Source organism: Canis lupus, chromosome 2, assembly GCF_011100685.1.
Source record: "Canis lupus familiaris isolate Mischka breed German Shepherd chromosome 2, alternate assembly UU_Cfam_GSD_1.0, whole genome shotgun sequence".
NCBI classification, from domain to species: Eukaryota; Metazoa; Chordata; class Mammalia; order Carnivora; family Canidae; genus Canis; species Canis lupus.
Window position 1 is genome coordinate 78,176,333 of NC_049223.1, and position 20,168 is coordinate 78,196,500.

General features: G+C 51.6%; 1 protein-coding gene across 2 annotated transcripts; it reads right to left on the reverse strand.

Moving 5' to 3' along the window:
• Positions 1-897: 897 nt before the first annotated feature.
• Positions 898-10,786, reverse strand: PLA2G2F (phospholipase A2 group IIF). Of its 2 annotated transcripts, none has more exons than XM_038531767.1 (5): positions 10,525-10,786; positions 9,808-9,860; positions 6,403-6,547; positions 5,368-5,477; positions 898-3,086 (listed from the first exon to the last, which is right to left on the reverse strand). In XM_038531767.1, exons 1-5 carry the CDS (start codon positions 10,635-10,637, stop codon positions 2,875-2,877), a joined length of 633 nt encoding a protein of 210 aa, XP_038387695.1. In that variant the 5' UTR covers positions 10,638-10,786; the 3' UTR covers positions 898-2,874. The 2 variants fall into 2 exon arrangements, with proteins under 2 accessions (XP_038387695.1, XP_038387696.1); XM_038531768.1 differs by lacking the exon at positions 10,525-10,786 and adding an exon at positions 10,083-10,167.
• Positions 10,787-20,168: the final 9,382 nt, after the last annotated feature.

A 20,168-nucleotide genomic window follows, 5' to 3' on the forward strand; every position in this document is an offset into this window, starting at 1 on the left:
AATTAAACGTTGAGGTGGGGGGAGCAGCACCCCACAGATCATCCCAGGTGTGCCCAGAAAAACACATGGCCTCGGGATGCACCTGAAACAGCTTCTCTGGTCCCTCTGCATGTGAGGAAACTGATGCCCACAACAGGGAATGGACCTAAGTCAGAAAAGGGGCCACGGTGAGGACCAGAGGACTTTTTGCTCTGCTGGATTTCTGGTCGCTGGTCCTGGCCCCAGCTGCCCCAGTCATTATCAAGAAGGCGCAAGGAAGGGTAGTTAGAGGTCAGATGGGGGAGCCTGGGTGACTCAGTTGGTTAAGTGTCTGACTCTTGACTTTGGCTCAGGTGGTGATCTCAAGGTTATGGGATTGAAGCCGGAGTCAGGCTCTGCATTCAGGGGGTGTCTGCTTGAGATTCTCTCTTTCCTCTTCCTCCTGCCCCTCACCCCCCACTCTTTCTCTTTCCCTCTCTCTACCACACACACACACACACACACACACACACACTCACTCATTAATTAATTAAATCTTTAAAAAAATCGGATGCTGAGGAGTCAGCCTCAGCCTCATCACTTACAACCTGCGTGACTTTGGACAAGTTACTTTGCCTCTCTGGGCCCCAACTGTTAAACAGTAAAGGATGGGGTGCAGACTAATGCCTGACAAGCACCCAGCCCAAAAGTTATCACTGAACAACCCTTGGAACACACCACTTTCCAGCCTTCCCGACACTTGTCTCTCTGCTGGAGCAGGGCCACTTCACCCAGGCGGGGAGCAGGAGGGGACAGGCCATGCCAGCTGCTGGTGCCAAGGAACCTGCTTACCCCAGAGCTGCAGATGCTGGAGGGAGTCTCTGTGCCCTCTCGTGATGCCCAACCAGTGGCTACCATGCCAAGGAGGATAGCAGTGGGGAGCTGAGGCAGGAGGCCTTTATTAGATTGAGGATGGGGAGCTGAATCCTGTGGAGAGTCTCTGGGGTGCAGCATCCCAGACAGGCTGGGGCAAGAAGGGGGGTGGGGGGGCAGGCAAGACTCCTTGGCAGCAGAATCTCATCCCAGCACACAGACCCAGAGTCTCTGGAGTGGAGGTATGTGCAAGATGAAGGGGCACAGCCAGACACCTGGGCTCCCTGGGTGAGGGCAGAGGCCTCTGCTGACCCCACCTCCAGGGGGGACTCTGGGTGCCCCATCCTGGCTCCACCCCTGACTTGGCTCAGAGATAACAGGTCCACCCAAGATGGCCAGGAGAGGGTAGTTTGTGAACAAGAAGATGTCAGTGATGAGGCTCACAGGGGACCACAGCCGCCACACCACGACAGTCAGCAGAAGGCGAGTGGTGGCAAGGCCTTCTCTCACGCATAGTGACCACAGATGCCAACCAGAAGCTTCATCCTCAGTCCCCAAGCCTGGTGTTCTAGAAGCTGCAGCTCGGCAAGGCTCCTGCCAGTCCTGCTATGTTTGGGGTAGACCTCCTCTCCCCAGCCCCATGCCTCCCTTGCCTCTGCCTTTCTTGACCATCCCTAATGGCAGTGGTCTACAGGGTACTGGTACTGGCAGGGCGGGTGGAGATTCCTGACGGCTGCTCTCGGTGTCCGGGTGGGTCACAGTGCTGTCACTGGGTCCTCGGGGGTAGGCAGGGCGTGCGGGCTACTCGGGCTACTGGAAGGCCGCTGAACTCGAGGTCAAGAGGCGAGGCGAGGCAAGCAGGACAGGGGAGGGTGCACCTGGAGAAACAGCAATGCTGGCGCAGGGTCAGGAAACCTGGTCCCACTGAGGCTGACCCTCCTCGGCCTCTGCCCGCAATCCCAAGGCCTCAGTGGGGGCCCTGCAGCCCAGGCTCCTTCACCCCACTTCTCCTGCCACTCTGGTCTGGACGTCTCACCTCTCTCCCCCCTTCTCCCCACCCTTCCCTCTTCAGACTTCTCCCTCCCCCTGCCTTCCCCAATCTTCCCCACTGCCTCCTCCCCATACCTGGTCCCTCCTGACTTTGTTTCCCCCTTCATGGAGATGGGTCGGACCCAGGGGTGCAGCCTCGCCTCTCCCTGGCAGGGAGAGAGGGGCCTAGGGTCCTTCTACCCACTGGCCTGGCTGCTGCAGGAGGGGAGGCGGGGGGCGGGGGAGGGCCCTGTCCCCTCCATGTCTGTCGGGGTCCCAGGAGGCTGGAGTTGGGACTAAACTCTGCCCCTCCTCAGAACAGGGCAGTATTGTAGGGCCGGCTCAGTGGGCAGGCAGGGCAGGCCGGCGAGTGTTGTCAGAGCCCTGGAGGCTGCTCTGAGGCCAGACTTGGGGGCTGAGACACTAAGCTCTGTGGCCATCTTGTGAGGTCTGGGCCTGGACTCGGGGCCCCTCACCCTTAATGGGGTTCTAGATCGCCACTAGGCCCTCAAAGCAAGGATCAGCCTGAGTCATCTCCTAGGGGCAGCCAAGAGGGCCCCAGGGCCCAGGCTTTGGGACCGGCACCCCTTCTGTCTGGGAACCCGTCTGAGGACACAGCAAGCTCTGGCTGCACTGGCAGCTCCGGATCTTGGTCTCTAAGCCTCCGGGGTCCAACCTTCAGGGTGAGGCTGAGGAAGTCAGGCTGGGGCCCGTGGCAACGGCGTTGCCTTCCACACTCAGGAGAGGCCCCAACAGGCCACATGTTCCCTGCCAAGTCTAGGACCCGCAGCAGGACCCAGCCATGCCCAGTGTCAGGCCGGAGGACCCTGGGGGGCACAGCCAGGGCCCAGGCCTTCCAGAGTCCTCTGGGGCCCGTCTTGCCAGAGGGCTCCAGGGAGGAAGCAGCCAGGCAGCCCCCGGGGCTCCCAGTCTTCCCCACCTCCCCTTGCTCCATCTGTCTGGTCCCCAGAGCCAGAACCTCCACCCCTCTTCTCTGTCAGCCCCCAGAGGGCACTAGGGAGGTGCAGGGGGAGTGGGGGAGAGGTGTCCATAGGCCGCGTCCTCCAGGGGCGGCTCATAGATGCTGCAGTTGGGCGTGGGGCCCTGACAGTAGATGTTGAGGTAGTTGCGATGCTTCTCATTGTACTTCTGGTTCTGGAGGCACAGAACCACGTTCTTGTCGCACTCACAGGTCTGCTTGTCACACTCCGTCTCGTTGAGCTCACCTGTGGGGGGCAGAGGTTCTAGTGGGCCCCAGAAAGGGGTGGCATGGCGGGCAGCACCAGCGCCACTGGCGGGCCACCCCAGGCCCGAGGGCTCAGAAGCTCTGGGCTGGGTCCCATGGTCTGTGTCAACAGCCCTCCTGGTGGCTCTGGAGGGTGCTTAAATCAGAGAACCCCTGAAGTCCAATGTGCCATTTTATAGCTGGGGAAACAGGCCCAGAAAGGGGGACGGGTTTACCTAAGTCACCCAGTAAATCCGAGGCAGAGCTGGGGCAGACGATCAGGTGTCAGAAAGCCCCGCACCTCCTACCCTCCTCTCTTCCATCACAGAATCATGGGACCCCCCACCCTGGAGGGGGCTGGTGGTAAGGAGCCACTGAGGAAGGGCTTCCCATGAGCAAAGGCTTGAGATCTAGTCACTGTTGCTGCTGCTGCTACTCTTAGCCCCCAGAAATCAACTACTCTGACCGCTCTCAACCTTAGGGGTGCACTAGGACCCACGGTGGCGCTGGGGGGGGTGCTTTTTGAAACGAAGACCGCTGGGCCCCAGCCCTACAGCTTCAGATTTGGTAGGTCTGGGTGGGGGCCTGATAATCTGCATTTCTAGGCAGCTCCTAGGTCATGCTGATGTTGCCGGTTCGGGGAACACCCTTTGAGAACCCCTCACTAGCTCAGTCGTTCGCAAACTTCTCAAGCTTTCCGTCAGCAGAATCCTTTCTCTTAAATAAACTCTTTGCAGGAGGCTAACCTATCAAACGGTCTTAAGAGAAGCCGCCTAAGCTGTAAAATGGGTTAAAGGGGCCAGCTGGACCACTCAGGACTCCCCATCACCTGACCCCAGGAACCCCCGAGCCCAACGTGAAAAGCACTGCTTGGGATAGTCCGCTGCCCTTTGGGGATCCTTGAAATGCTTTATTGAGGGGATACCCCCTCACCCAAGCCAGGCCCTCCACTCCATGCTGGAACAGCAGAATATGAGGACCTCAGGGCCCTGGGCCCCCAAGGTGCCCCAGACGTGCCCTATTCCCCACCAGACTCTTTCTCAGAGAACAGGAGACTTGGGGTTTTTGTTTTGGTTTTGTTTTTTGCTGGGCTTGCTTGTGAGCTCTTAGTGAGGGATTGTGAGCAGAACCCAGTTAAGACCAGGAAACAGGGGCAGCTGGGTGGCTCAGTAGTTGAATGTCTGCCTTTGGCTCAGGTTGTGATCCTGGGGATCCTGGGGTCGGGCTCCCCGCATGGAGCCTCCTTCTCCCTCTGCTTGTGTCTCTGTCTCTCTCTTTGTGTCTCTCATGAACGAATGAATAAAATCTTAAGAAAAGAAAGAAAAGACCAGGAGACAGAGGGAGCCCAGGACTGTCCATGGGACCATGCCGGAGGCACCTGTTACCTAAAAGAAGGCAGGACAGGGGCGATTGGGCCTTTAACTGGATGCCACGTCCTTCAGTTGAGGAATGGCCGGGAAAGTCCACGGTAAGGGAGGAAACCTGGCCAGGCCTGGTTCCCATAGCTTGAATCCTGGAAACACTGAGTGTCCCGGGAGGAGGTCACTTTCTGGTGGGGCCCCAAAGACAGAAAAGGAAGGGAGCAGGTCTGCTCTGATCCAAACCCTGCCATGGGCTCATGGAGACACAGGCCAGATAGGGAAGCACCCTGCGTAGGGTTTCCCAGCAGGACATGCGGGCTGAATCCAGGTGTGAACCGAGGTCAGCGTGTCACAAAGTCTCACCATCACCAGAGGATCTGGTTAAAACGGATTCCTGGGCTCTCACCCAGACCCACTGAATCAGAACTACTCCCTAAACTCTGCAAAGCTTCAGAATCAAGGGCTAGAGAACCAGGGCGCAATTCAGGCTCAGAGCATCAGAGCGTAACAGGAGGAGGCCAGCGTCCCCAGGTTTAACAAACAAACAAAAACAAGAGGCCAGGCTAAATTGAATTCCAGACAAACGGTGAATATTTTAGGGTACGTAGGTCCCAAACATTGCACGGGATATATTTCTGCTAATTTTTAATTTTATACTAAGAGGGACTGATTTTACAGTAACATTTAATTTTTAATACGAGTGTGTCCCATGCCATCCCATCCTAGTAGCCTATATTTAAGATACCGTCCTGTGAAAATATTTTTCGGTGTTTATTTGAAATTTAAATTTAACTGGGCGTCTTGTGTGTCATCTGGCAACCCCGTGCACAGCCCCAGCCCAGGGCGGGGTGAGGGGTGGGGGCTGGCCATCTAAGCCCTTCTCCTCGGTGGGGAGGGGGCCAAGGCAGGGGGAGAACTCACTGCAGACGATCGAAGTGTTATTCTCGATGGTGTACTCGTAGTGGTCCACATAGGGGTGGCAGCCCAGGTCAAAGAGCTTCTGGTAGCAGCAGTCGTGGGCATGGCAACACCTAGAGGCAGGTAGAGGATGGCAGGCCCACGTAGCCAAGCTTGGCCCATCTCCCACCGGCAGAGACCCCAACCATCTCTTCCAGCCGAGATCAGACCTTCAGACTGAGGCCCAGAGAGGGGCAGTTACTTGCCTGAGGTCACACAGCCAGGCAGACTCAGCCAGTGCCCAGGTTTCCAGCTGGGCTCCCAGCTTTCGCTCTGGAAGCCCTGCCTGCCTCTGCGGGAGGCGGGAGGCACCAGGCTCTCTGGCCATGTGGTCGGGATGACAAGGACAGACAGGGCTAAGTCAGTGTCAAAGAGGCCATGCCTGGGTGTGGGTGAGGCCAGGGAGAGGCAGAGGTCTGCAGGGCTGAGTGGGATTGGGGGGCGAAGGACAGGAAGCAAATGTAGTGTGGCCACCCCAGCCCCTCTGGTGGAGGAAGGCGATTAGTCAACACACATTTATCAAGCACCCCCCCCCTCCCTCCGCCAACGGTGCCAGTATTGGTGCTGGCTGCTCCTGGGGAGATAGGAGCAGAAAGAAAGCCATGGCTTCTGTCTGCAGTCTGAGGGAGGAGGCACAGCCCTCCATCAGAGCCTCCAGGGTGATGGGGTGACGGAGGTCACAGCCCTTGCTTTGGCTGAGCATGAGCTGTGTGTCTGTGGCTCCCATGTGTTTTGGGGGCAGGTCAATGCTTCCTTCCTGCTGAGCATGGGAGTTCAAATACCTCCAAGCCCATCCTTCTCCTCCAAGGAGAAGGACGGCAGAGAGCATCCAAGACACTGGAGGAGGACACAGGTCAAGGTCAGGCTCCCGGTCACTAACTCATTGAACGAGCCTCGTCCTTTGGTGAAAGGGCCCTGCCCCATCTCCCAGAGACGGAGATCTCTGTGCCCCTCTGCCCCTCCCGGTCCCCACAGCAGCACAGCCACTCCGGAACCTACCAGTCCACCTCGTCCATGGGCAGCCCGTACCCTCCCAGCCCACAGTAGCAGCCGTAGCCCACGAAGGACAGGATGGCGCTCCTTCCCGTGATGGCCTCCACCATGTACTTCAGGTTGAGCAGGCTGCTGCGGGCCACGGGCAGGACTGCAAGAGAACCAGGGGGTGCTGTGAGCGCCCGGCCCGCTGGGTGGCCCCTCCTGTCTGACTGTCCTCCCCGCACCCCAGGGCCAGGGCAAGGGGGAGCACAGGGGGAGGATGGGGGCAATGTATAAAAAGCTGTCACAAGGGGCACTGGGTGGCCCAGTCGGTTAAGCGTCTGCCTCTGGCTCAGGCCATGGTCCCGGGGTCCTGGGATCCTGCCCCGCATTGGGCTCCCCGCTCAGTGGGGAGTCTGCTTCTCCCTCTGCCCCTCTCTTGCTTGTGCTCTCTCTCTCTCTTTCTCTCTCAAATAAATAAATAAAATCTTTTTAAAAGGATGCCTGGGTGGCTCAGCGGTTGAGCATCTGCCTTTGGCTCAGGGTGTGATCCTGGAGTCCTGGGATCGAGTCCCACATCAGGCTTTCTGCATGAAGCCTGCTTCTCCCTCTGCCTGTGTCTCTGCCTCTCTCTCTGTCTCTCGTGAATAAATAAATAAATAATCTTTAAAAAATAAAAATAAATCTTTTTTAAAATGCCATGTGGCACTAGGGACCTTAGAAAGTAATAATTATTGACTATTTGCTGAGGGCTCGGTGACAGGCACCGTCCTAAGCCCCTCCCCACGCCTTAACTCACTGAGTGCTATCATTATCCCCACTTTATAGATGAGGAGACTGAGGCCCAGAGCACGGAGTAGCTTGCCTGAGAACATTATCAAAAAGTGGTAGGGATAGAATTTGGAGCCAGGCAGTGAGATCCCAAGTGCCCCGTCTGCTGTAAGGGGCTTCACAAATGCCACGCGCTCTTCCCAACACAGGGGTTTGATTCTGGGCCCTGGGCTTAGTCTGGCTAGGGACTAAGAGTCCCGCACAGGGACTCGGTGTCTCTACACCGTCCTGGGGCTGGTGCAAATCACGATGAATCCAGAGCCAATTCAGTGCTCTGGTCATTCAGCCGAAACAGACAGACACGCACTCGTGCACAGGCGTGTGCCCACACACACACACACCAGTTTTCCCTTTGTCCTGTCTCACAGGAAGCAATAGTGAGATGCCCCCTCCCACACCAGCAAACTCAGCAGCTCCCCTGCACCTACCAGGCCGGCCCCCTCCCCAGCGGCGGAGTCTCCCCTGCCCTGCTCCCTGCCTCCTGGGGCCCCGGGGCTGTGCTGACTCCCCATCTTCTCCCCGCTGAGTCAGCCCTGAGCCTGGCGCTTGAGTCCTTACCTGGGTTAACCCCCCCCCCCCCCGCCCACACACACACACACATGCAGGCAGGAGAGCCGTGCTCACCCCATTTGATGGGTTTGGGGAGTCGTGCTCTACCCAAGTCTTTCTGCCTACAGGCTTCCTGATTTTTGTCATTACAGAAAATAAGGAGCAAATCAGAGAGGAAACGGGAAGGAGGTGGGACAATCGACCTTGAGAGGAGGGTGTAGAGGGAGGTATGTGGCTCAGCGGGTCCCGGGCAGGGAGAGGTGGGACCCCGCGTCCAGGGGCCTGAGCCCATCCCTGAGCCACACAGGGATGCAAGGGCTGCTGGTGAGGGAGCACAGAGGGGCCGCTCGGTCCCCCAGCCCTGCCTCCTGCGGAGCTGGCGTCCTGCGGCGGGAGGGGGACGTGGGTGCCAAGCGGCTCGGGAGTCAGATCTGGAATCGGGCCTTAGGAGTCAAACCCAGACAGCCCTGGGTTTGCAAACGGGTTCCTCCCCCGTGAGCTCTGCGGCACCGTGGGCAGGTTGCACAAGCTCTTTGACTTCACTTGGCAAATCTAAGGACCAGGTGGCTGTCCCTCCCCGAGGTCCTGGCCTCCTGGCTCCCTGGCCTCCCCGCCCCCCAGCGCCCGCCACCTCCTGGCTGTGCAGGTGTTCCCCCCGGGGCGGTGGGGGCAGCTTCCACCCCCAGGGCCCCCCGACCACAGCTCCATACGGCGTGGACATGACCACGCAGGCCCTCTACACCTCACACACGCAGGGACACACACTGTTACACTCACACAGACACACACCCCTCAGACTATCCTCCGCACACCACACTCCGGTGCGTACCCCACGCCCGCAAACACACGTTCACCCCCTCACACGCCGCACGCTCATGCAAGACACACGCTCACAGTTCCCTCTACACACTGCCTATGTTCACAAGCACGCACCTGTGATATGCTCACAGGCACCCCCCCACAGATGCACACTGTCCTTTACACAGCTGTGCACACACTCGCCCATGAACACCTCGCACGCTCGCTCACCTCACACTCACACTCACATACCCTTCCCACACTTGGGAGCGCGCCTGCGCACACTCACACATGCAGCCACCCATGCTGCACCCACGAAGCCAGGGCCACGTCTACACTCGGCCTCCAAGCAGGAGAAACGGAGTCTGGGCTGTTCCCGGCCAGGCCAGCGGCGGGGGCCGAACTCAAATGCTTGTTTTCTAAGCAACAGTCACTTGCGCGGCCAGTTGCGCCAACCGTTTCTCACATCTGGCCACCTCTGGCCTAATTTTGTTTCTGGCATCCCTTTCCCACCCTGCACAAACCAGGCTGCAGGCGATCCGTGTGGACGGGGGAGGGGGGGGGGTGCTGGGGCAACGACAGGTTCAGTCCGCCTCCCATCGCCCTGAGGCACCTGTCGCCGGAACACCTGGACGTGTGCGGGGTCAGACTTGTGTCAGGAGCCTCAGCTGTCCCCGATGGGTGCCCCGGAGAAGGAGCCCCCAGGCCCTCCCCACCTGACGGCTTGTGCGCTCACAGACAGCCCTGCTACACACACACCTCACCCACCTAGAGGCGCCCACAATTAACACCCACCTCCGCACTTTATTGACGTGAGCTCTCCTCGGAGAGAGCACTGTGTGCTGAGACACACCCACCCACACACAGAGGCGTGTGTGCATGCACACACAAACCCATTAGCTCTTGTCTAATGTACACATGTACACAAACACACACTCCTATCTACACAAACACCCAGGTTTTCCCGGAGCAGCCAGACGCCCAGCAGACACTACCATTTTACGATGCTTGCTCAGCCCTGGGCGCTGCCGCCTTGGAGGCTCGTAAATGCCCAGCCGCCCGCCCTGACGTGTTTACAGCTGGCTGGAGGGGCAAACAGCCCCAAGGCAACGAGGCCGACAGGGCCTGAGCTGGGGATGGAGGCCCTGAGCCGGGTAGCACAGGCCCAGGCCAGCCAGTGGATGGGGATCAGGGGAGCCCCCGGTCACAGGAGAAAGGAGAAAGAGGAGTCTCCCCAGAGCCTCTACTCACCGCTGCCGGCCAGGACGACCATGGTGAAGAGTTTCTTCATACCCAGGCTAGATCTAAGAGAGGAGAAAATCCAAGTCCTGAGTCGGTCCCTTCCGCTCTCCTGCAGCTCCGGGCCTCACCGGAAGCCCCATCAAGGCTGTCCCTTCAGGCCCCAGCTCCTGCTGCCCCGGCTCTGTGATGAGCACCTCCCACCTGCCACCTGCCACCTGCACCTCCCGAGAAAACAGTCCCCAGGATGGCAGCCAGGAGGCACCAGGAGCCTCCTTCCTTCTTACCCTGAGCAGGAATGCCCTTCCTGCACCAGCTTCCAGGACAGGAAGCTCACTGTCTCATGGGTGCTGGCCACTGTCACAGAGCAGAACCAATCCCCTTTCCATAGATACTCCAGGAAGTCACATGACATGACCCAACCTGGTGGCTGGCCTTGGGTTTAAAGCCAGGAGACCTGGCCCCCTAGATTCTAGTCCCACTCTTCTTCCAAAATGCTGTGTGACCTCAGGTAGATCCCTTAGCCTCTCTGGGCCTCAAGTGCCTCAAGAGGATTGACTAGATGATCCTTAAGGCCCTTCTGGTGCTGAAAATGCAGTGACATATCTCAGTCATCACTCAAAGACTTAGAGCTACTCTTTCTGGAGAAATGGTCTCTAGGAGCCAGTTCCCTGACCCCAACCCTGCTCTCTCCAACGAGGACTCCATCCCAGGGTAGCAGGCACGTACCTGGAGGTTCTCCAAGAAGAGACCCTGAGACGTGGGCCCCTCAACCCAGAGGAGTGCCTAACCAGCACCTTCCTCCTGAACACTTTGGGGTTGGCCTGTGCCCCATCTGCCATGTTCTGTGTTCTGGGGGTCCAGCGACATAGGGCTTGTAAAGGTCCGTGATCACTCTGAAGGCTCCGGGTAGCAGGCCTCAGCTTCACGCAGCCACACACGCTGGCAGGGTAGTGCCGGGGCAATGCCCCTGGGCTGGAGGTAGGTGCCACTGCCCTAGAAAAAGAGGCTCCACCTCCTCCGTCCCACAGCCACTGCCCTGCCCACAGCCACCTGGTACGGTCCCCACCCCAGGGCGCCCTGCCTGCAAGTGGGGGCTTACACGCCTGCCCAGGAGCTGGCCCCTCCCTGTGCATCTGGAAGGAAATTGGTCCAAACGTCTCCCTGCCCCCACCTGAAAGGGATGTGCAACAGGAAATCATTCGGTTACATGTGTTCAAGCTCAGTGGGGCGAGCCTTACTCAAGGGGGCCTGGGAGAGATGTGGGGCCCCTCAGTGGAGTTTCACAGTGGGGGACAGAGACTGCGTTCAATGTCAAATACAGCAAAGAAAAGGGGGATTTGTAGCTGGTGAGCAGGACGGGGGTCAGCGGATGGAAAATCACTAAGGGAGGTGTGGATTCCAGCTAAAGCCCCCCAGCAGGGCTCCTGCAGAAGACAGGCCAGGGTGACCAGACATCCCCTGGAGGTGGCAGGTGATGAGGAACCCCATGCGACATCGGGGCCATTGGCTGTGGAGGATGGGGGCTCCTGGCTGAGCCGACTCGGAGAGGTTCTTGCAGAGAATGCAGGACAGCGAAGAACACAGGAGTCCGAAAGTCCAGGCTTCTCTGAAAAAGAGCTCAAGGGGCCCCGAGCTCAAGGTTTGGTCAAAGAGAGAGTCTCTGCCAGGGGCGCTCCGTGTGGACATGCCCATGTCTCTAAGGCAACCGTCCACTGTTGGAAGCGTGTTCCTCCAGAATCCGTGGAGAACTCTCCACGCACATCTGCAAGCTCCTTGGCGCCCCCACTTGGCTAAGCCTGGAGGAGGCCCTCCGCTGGCCTGGGAAAGGGCGAGTGGGTTTGATCTGGACCCCAGAGCAGTCTTCTCTGCACAGCCCCACTGTGGCAGGCCTGGCCCGACGCCTCTCCGTGGTGGGGGCCGTCCTGGGCATGGCATCCAGCATCCCTGACCTCCACCACCCGACCCGGGAGGAGTCCCCTCCCCACGCTCCTCTCCCCTACACTTACCAAGTTGTAACAAAAAATGTCTCCAGACAATTCTCGATGTACCCCTGGGGGCACAGCCGTCTCTGGTTGACAGTCTGGTGGCCTGCGAGTTGCTGCCATTTGCCTTTTATGGGGGTGGCATGTATGTGGGGGAGACAGGAGAGAAGCAGAGTGGGGCCAAGGCTCTGGAGCCTCTGGAGGTTTGCACAGTTGCACCAATCCGAGGCTCCAACCCCAGCACCCACACTTCTTGGCTCCGAGAGCCCAGCAGGAGAGCTCCCTCTCCTGGTCTCTGAGTCCCCAGCTGTGGAATGGATCCAACCAGGCCTCACTGAGTAAGGATTAGGCTACCAGGTGACAGGAGTCGAGTCATCTGGGGTGTGTGGCAAGTGCCCAGTTAAACATCTGACTGCTGTAGAGCAGAAGCCTGTTCTACAGCCTTGGGGTGAACTGAGATGATGGGAAGGAGAATAAGGAAGAGGGAGATAAGTGGACTCCTGGAAATTAACCCATACAACCCCTGCCTTCACATCTACCTCTGTCACCCCATGTCCCCAGACTTGCTGACAAGGGACGGAGGTAATCCCCTGGGGTTTCCCTTCCTATCCTTCCAACTTCCTCTTCTGGCTCCACCAAACCAGGCAGCCATCGTTCCCCTTCCCCATCGTTCTCCCATGTCCCTGCACGGAAGGGGCTAACTTGCACTTGCTTACCCATTCCTTTATAGGTACATGTTTTGGTTTGTGGATCTTGACACTTCACCTAACCCTAACCCTAACCCAGAGAGAAGGGGACTATGATTTTATCCAGAAGTCTGGGGGTTCCCATGAGACAGGGGCTGCATCTTCCCCAGCAGACTGGGAGCTCCCTGAGGACCAAGAGAGATGGGAGGATGAGGCTGGTCTCTCTCTTCATATGTCTGCACAAAGCTTGGCTTTAGTTTTTGCTTTGATTTGTGCAAACACCTCTTACCAAGAAGTAAGGTCCGGTACAGTCCACACACTGAAGATACAGCCTCCAACGTGCTGATCTATGCAAAGAGGCCACAGCCAGAGTGGGGGATTCCTGAGAGTCTCTCAGCTACCTTTTTGCCATCTTTCCATCTCACATTCCAGCTGGCTGTGCTGGTTGGGCTGTTCTCTAGAGACACTGGAGTCTTGGGGGGTGGGTGTGGGTAGGTGGTAGGATGGGTTCTTCCCCCTACTTCCCCATAAGCACAGGATACTCAATACCAGAAGTCAACAGCAAACTGGCCGACCCAGTAATTCCACGTCTAAGCCTGTAAACCAAGATTCACACCTGAGTTCCCAGCAACAGATGTAAAGGGTACTGACTGCAGCATTCTTTGTGATGCTCCTCACCAAAATCAGGAGCAACCATAAGTTAGGGGATGGGTTAAGCACATTAGTAAACATCCATCTGTAATTGTGTCTTCAAAGATCTGATGATACAAAAAACAAAAAATCAAAACCCTGGATAATAAGGGTAATAGCAATTTTATTAAAAGGGGGGCAGGGGGCCGTAAGGAAGTTGGTGTGCACATGTATAAAAATTATCTCGAAGAATATACAGCAAACCATGAGTAATGGTTATTTTTAGACAGTAGGATAACTGGTGGTTTTATTTGTATTTGTATTTTTTTAATAAAAATGAATTTTTGTATTTTTTGTTTGTATTTTTTTAATAAAAATGAATATAAGACAATATATTCAATAACCAAGATGGAATGGCCAATGGCCTTGAAAGACACAAGCTCACTCATCTGAAAATAGCCCCATATCTATTGAAGAAACTGAATAGGTAGATTAAAACATTTTCATAAATAAACTCCAGGTTCAGGTGACTTTACTGGTAAATTTGACAAAATACATAAAGAAGAAATAATACCAGTTGTATTCAACTGCTAGAGCTACCACAGCAAACTACCATGGACTAAGTGGCTTAAGTGACAGAGATTTATTTTCTCGTAGTTCATGAGTTCAAACATCCAAGATCAAGGCATGGGCAGGCTTGGTTTTTTCTGAGGGCTTCTCTCCTTGACTTAAAGATGGCCACCTGCTTTCCATGTCCTCATGGGGTCTTTCCTCTGTACACATTCATCCCTCTTGTCTCTTTGTGTGTCCAAATTTCCTCTTTTTATAGATACCAGTCAAGGGGCCCCTGGGTCGCACAATCGGTTAAGCGTCTGACTCTTGATTTCAGCTCAGGTCATGATCTCAGGGTCGTGAGATAGAGCCCCAGGTTGGGCCCTTTGCTCAGTGGAGAGTCTGCTTGAGATTCCCTGACTCCTTCTGCCCCTCTCCCATTCCTTCTCTCTCTCTCTCTCTCTCTCTCAAATAAATAAATCCTTTAAAAAAAATGAAGATACCAGTCCAATTGGATTAATGGCCACACTAATAACCTTATTTTAATTTAATCACCCCTTTACAACCATGTCTCCAGATATAGTCACATTCTGATATATTGGGGGTTACCATCAACGTATGAAGAGAGGGAGGCAAAATTCAGCTAATAAAACCAGTTATAAATAAATTCTTCCAGAAAATTTAAGCAGAGGAAATGCTTCTACTTAAGTAATTCTGGTAACTACCATTATTCTGATACCAAAACCAGATAAAGACATTACAAGAAAAGGAACTACAGATTAATATCCCTCATGAACATAGATGCAAAAAATTCATTTGGGCATGGAGCCCAATACGGAGCTTGAACTCACAATCCCGAGATCAAGACCTGAGCTGAAATTGAGAATAGGATTTCTAACCAACTGAGTCACTCAGGTGCCCCTAGATGCAAAAATTCTTAAAAGAAAGAGTTTAACAATATGAAAAAGGAAAATGCACCATAAGGAAATGGAGTTTATCCCAGAAATGAAAGGTTGGTTTAACATTAAAAATCAATCAATGGAATTAACCATATTAACAAACTTAAGAAGAAAAACTATATGATCTTTTCAATAAATACAAAGAAACAGCCTATTTGACAAAATCTGACATCCATTCCTGATTTTTAAAAAGATTTTATTGATTTATTCATGAGAGATACAGAGAAAGACAGAGGCAGAGACACAGGCAGAGGAAGAAGGAGGCTCCATGCAGGGAGCCCAATGTGGGACTCGATCCTGGGTCTCCAGGATCACACCCTGGGCTGAAGGCAGCGCTAAACTGCTGAGCCACCTGGGCTGCCTTCATTCTTGATTTTTTAAAAAATATCTGCAAACTGAAATAGAAGGAAACTACTTTAATTGAAAAAGAGCATCTAGAAAAACCTTGCAGCTAACATCATACTTAATGGTAAATGACTGCTTCTCCCCCTAAGATTAGGAACGAAATGAGGATATCTACTCTCACCACTTCTACTCAACATTGTACTGGTGGCTTTAGTCAGGCAAGAAAAGAAATAAAAGGCATTCAGATTGGAAAGGAAGAAGTAAGATTGTCTCTATTGGCATAAACATGGTAGTCCCTGTAAAAAATACTGTAGAATCTTTAAAAGCTACTAGAACTAATAAATGAGTTTAGAAGGTTACATAATAGAAGACGAAAATATGAGAAAATTAATTGTACTTCTACATATTAGCAATGACCAACTAGAAATGGAAATTGAAAAGCACATAATAATATCCAGAAATATTTCATATTTAGGGATAAATTTGACAAAATATATGGAAGACATGTACACCGAAAACTATAAAACAATGCTCAGGAAAGTCACGGAAGACCAAAATAAATTCAGAGATATACCATGTTCATGAATCAGAAGACTGCATGTTGTTAAAATGTCAGTTCTTCCTATTTGTTCTATACAGTCAATGCCCTCCCAATTAAAATCCTATAGACTTTTCTTATAGAAACTGCCAGGCTGACCCTAAAATTCATAAGGAATGAAAAAAAAAACCTGGACTATCAAATCAACTTTGAAATGAACAACAAAGTTGATGGACTTACATTATCTGATTTTAAGGCTTACAATGTTACTATAATCAAGGCAGTGTGCACTAGCATAAAGATAGACACAGAGACCAATGGAAAAAAAAAAGATGATGCAGAATTAGATCTATACATTTATGGAAAAAATTTTTTAATATTTTATTTATTTCTTTATATTAGAGAGAGAGAGACAGAGTGCATGTGAGCAGGGAGAGGGGTAGAGGGAAAGAAGAAGAGAGAATCCCAAACAGACTCCGCTGAGCATGGAGCCCAATACAGAGCTTGATCCCAGGACCTTGAGTTCATGACCTGAACCAAAATCAAGAGTCAGTTGCTTAACCAACTGAGCCACCCAGGCACCCCCGGAAAACATATTTTTGACAAAGATGCAAAGGCAATTCCACAGAGGAAGAATCGATTTCCAACAATGGTGCTAGAACGATTGACTACCAATAAGAAAGAAAGAGAGAGAAAGAGAGAAAAGAAGAAAGGAAAAAGGAAAAGAAAAAGAGGGAGAATAGGAGGAAGGAAGGAAAGGAGAAAGAGAGAGGAAAGAAAAAAGGTCCATTCCTACCTCTTATCGTATATAAAAACTTATCAGAATGGATCATAGTCCAACAAAGGTGCCAAAACAATTCAATAGAGAAAGTCTTCCACAGATGGTGCTGAGACAACTGGATACCCACATGCAAAAGAATGGAGTTGCGTCCCTTCCTCACATCATACACAGAAGTTAACTCCAAATGAAATGGAAGGATTAAAACTAAAACTCAGAAGAAAACATAGGCTTAAACCTTTGTGACTTTAAGTTAGATGATGTTGTTTTAGATACCACAACAAAAGCACAAGTGGAAAAGAAAGATAAATTGAAGTTCATTAAAATTGAAAACTTTTTCCTGCAACCTATATTATCAAAAAAGTAAAAGGACAACCCATAGAATGGGAGAAAATATGTGCACATCCTATGTCTAATAAGGGACTTGTGTCCAAAATGTATGTATAAAGAACTCTTACAACTCAATAATGAAAAGATAACAACCCAATTTTAAAATAGGCAAAGGATTTGAATAGACATTTCTCCAAAGAAGATAAACAAATAGCCAAAAATCACATGAAAAGATGCTCAACATCAAAGGGAAATGCAAATAAAAACTATAATGTGGTATCACTTCACATCCACTAAATGACTATAATAAAAAACACAAATGATAGCAAGCATCAGTGAGGATGTAGAGAAATTGGAACCCACATATATTCACCTGTGGGAATGTGAAACAGTGCAGCCACTTTGGGAAACACTTGAGCAGTTTCTCAAAGCGCTACACAAGGCACCAAGTGACCCTGCAATGCCACTCCTGGGTATATACCAAAAAGAAATGAAAATACACACACACACACACACACGCACACACGCACACACACACAAATGCACCCAGATGTTCATAACAGCATTATTTGTAATAACCAAAAAGTAGAAAAAAAATACAAATGTCCATCAGTTGATGAAGACACATAAAATGTGACATCTATGGAATATTATTTAACAATATTGATGATATGCATTATAACATGGATGAACCTTGAAAAACTGTGAAATTAAGAAACCAGTTAAAAAAAAAGACCACTTATTATATGATTTCATTAACTGTCCAGAATAGGCAAATCTGTAGAAACAGAAAGTAAATTAGTGGCTGCCTAAGGCCAGGGGGAGGGAGTGTGTGACAGAGGGGGGTAAGGAGTGATGACTAATGGGTAGGGATTTTGGGGGACTGTGGTAAATTAGATTGTGGTGATGGTTGCATAACTGAATACACACACAAAAAGAACCCACACTGAAGTATACACTTGAAGTAAACGAACGATATAGTACCCAAATTATATTTCAATAAAGATATTTTTTAATGGATCATATTATTCAGCTTTAAAAAGGAAGGAAATTCTGATTCATGCCATCTGGATCAAGCTGGAGGACATTACGTTAGGTAAAATAAGCCAGCCATAAAAAGGACAAACACTGTATGATTCTATGTCGATGAGTAAAATTCATAGAGAGAGAAAGCAGAATGGCTGGGGACTAGGGAAAAGAAGAGATGAGGAGTTCATGTTTAATGGGTGCAGAGTTTGTTTTATAAGAGGAAAAGCATTCTGTGGACGGCGGTGGTTAGGGTGGCAACAGTGCAAAAGTACTTGATGCCATTAACCTGCACACTCAAAAATGGTGAGGAGAGGGATCCCTGGGTGGTGCAGCGGTTTGGCGCCTGCCTTTGGCCCAGGGCGCGATCCTGGAGACCCGGGATCGAATCCCACATCGGGCTCCCGGTGCATGGAGCCTGCTTCTCCCTCTGCCTGTGTCTCTGCCTCTCTCTCTCTCTCTCTATGTGACTATCATAAATAAATAAAATTTAAAAAAAAAATGGTGAGGAGAGTATATGCTAGTTTTGTATATTTTACCAAAATTTTTAAAAATAAATATTAAAAAATGGATCGTAGGCCTACATGTAAAACCTAAGCATATATTTCTAGACAAACACATAGGAGAAATTCTTTGGGTCAGGTAAGTCAGATTTCTTAGTAAACACCAAAACACTATATAGAAGGGAAAAAAAACCCAGAAAGCATGAAATTCATGCAAATTCGAATTCTGCTTTTTAAAAGAGGCTGTTAAGATCATGGAAAGACAAGTCACAGAGCAGAAGGATATATTTGCAAATATCTGATAAAGGACTCATATTCAGAATATATAAAGAGCTCTCAAAACTCAATAATAAGAAAACAACATAATTTTCTCTTTCAAATGAGCAGATGATTTGCACAGACTCTTCACCAAGGAAGATGTTGGTTGACAAATGAGCCAATACAAAATGTGCTCAGTATCATTAGACATTTGGAAAATGAAAGTTAATACCACAGGAGATTCTACTACACATTTATTAGGGTGCCTAAAATTTAAAAGACTAAATTTTGGTGATGAGGCGAAGCAACTGGTCAAAGACACACCCACAAACATTCATAGCAACTTTATTCATAACAGCTACAAATCATAAACGATCCAAATGTTCATCAGTTGGAAAAAGGACAAACTGTGATACGTTCGTACGACGGAATAGCACTCAGCAATGGAAAGGATGGGAGCCTCTGTTACACAGGACAGCAGGACCTCAGGGAGGCCCAAGGCAGCTCTTTGGGGGAACGGAAGTATTTCCTGTGGTGACCAGGGGCGTGGTTCTACAGGTGTGTGCATTCGCCAAAACTCACTGAACTTGACACATTTTATTGGTGCATTTTATTCTATGCAAATGGTACCTCAGTAAAACCGATTTTATTTTATTTTTTTATTTTATTTTATTTTTTAGTAAAACCGATTTTAAAAGAAACCAAGAAACAGGGACGCCTGGGTGGCTCCATGGTTGAGCATCTGCCTTCAGCTCAGGTCATGATTCCGGGGTCCTGGGATTGAGTCCTGCATCGGGCTCGCCTCGGGGGGCCTGCTTCTCCCTCTGTCTATGTCTCTGCCTCTCCCCCTGTGTCTCTCATGAATAAATAAAGAAAATCTTTTTAAAAAGAAAGACAGACAGGTAGCCTGGGTGGCTCAGCGGTTTAGCACCTGCCTTCGGCCCAGGGCGTGATCCTGGAGTCCCGGGATCGAGTCCCACGTCGGGCTCCCCGCAGGGAGCCTGCTTCTCCCTCTGCCTGTGTCTCTGCCTCTCTCTCAAGAATAAATAAATAAAATCTTTAAAAAGAAAGAAAAGAAAGAAAGAAACCAAGAAACATTTCTAAGAAAAACTTACTCCTACATTTATAACAAAAATGTCTTATATATACATACCTATGATGATTGTTTTGCCAAATCATCCCTAATCGTTAAGCAGCTGACTGTGGGGGAGTGAGGCACCAAAGGACATGTTCCCATTTTATGGAGGCGGAATCTGAGGCAATGAGCTGGAGAGCCACGTGTCTCAGCCTTATGAGTCAGGGAAGGCCAGGTCGGGAGGACCAGGCGGGTCCCTCAGATCAGATCCCTGAACTGCAGGAGCGCTGTGTGTGCTGCGGGGAAGAGGAGCCGAGCAAGCGGAAGAAAGAGGACGATGACTAACAGCTGCTCACCTCCGGGGAGCCTGCTAGGACATCTCTTCTCTCTGGGCTCTCTCAACACCCGCGTTAGTCGGCTCCGGCTGCCATCACAAAGTACCACAGGCTGGGTGGCTTCAAGGATGGACATTTGCTTTCTTACACTTCTGGAGGCTGGAGGTTGCGCATCAAGGTGTCAGCAGGGTTTGCTCCTCCTGAGGCCTCTCTCCTTGGCTTGCAGACGGCCACCTTTTCCCTGGTCCTCACGTGGTCGGTCCTTCCTCGCTCCCTGCCCCTGTCCCAACATCCCCTTCTTATAAGGACACAAATCAGATTGGATTAGGACCTACCCTAACGACCTTCTTTTAACTTAATTACATCTTCAGAG

What these genes read in the sequence shown, in the direction of transcription:
- PLA2G2F (XM_038531767.1), bottom strand. Translation starts at nt 10,637, where the DNA reads ATGGCAGATGGGGCACAGGCCAACCCCAAAGTGTTCAGGAGGAAGGTG. An exon ending in GGTCGTCCTGGCCGGCAGCG is followed by an intron (nt 6,548 to 9,807) that starts GTGAGTAGAGGC and finishes GTTCTCTTGCAG; the next exon opens with TCCTGCCCGTGGCCCGCAGC. An exon ending in CCCATGGACGAGGTGGACTG is followed by an intron (nt 5,478 to 6,402) that starts GTAGGTTCCGGA and finishes ACCTGCCTCTAG; the next exon opens with GTGTTGCCATGCCCACGACT.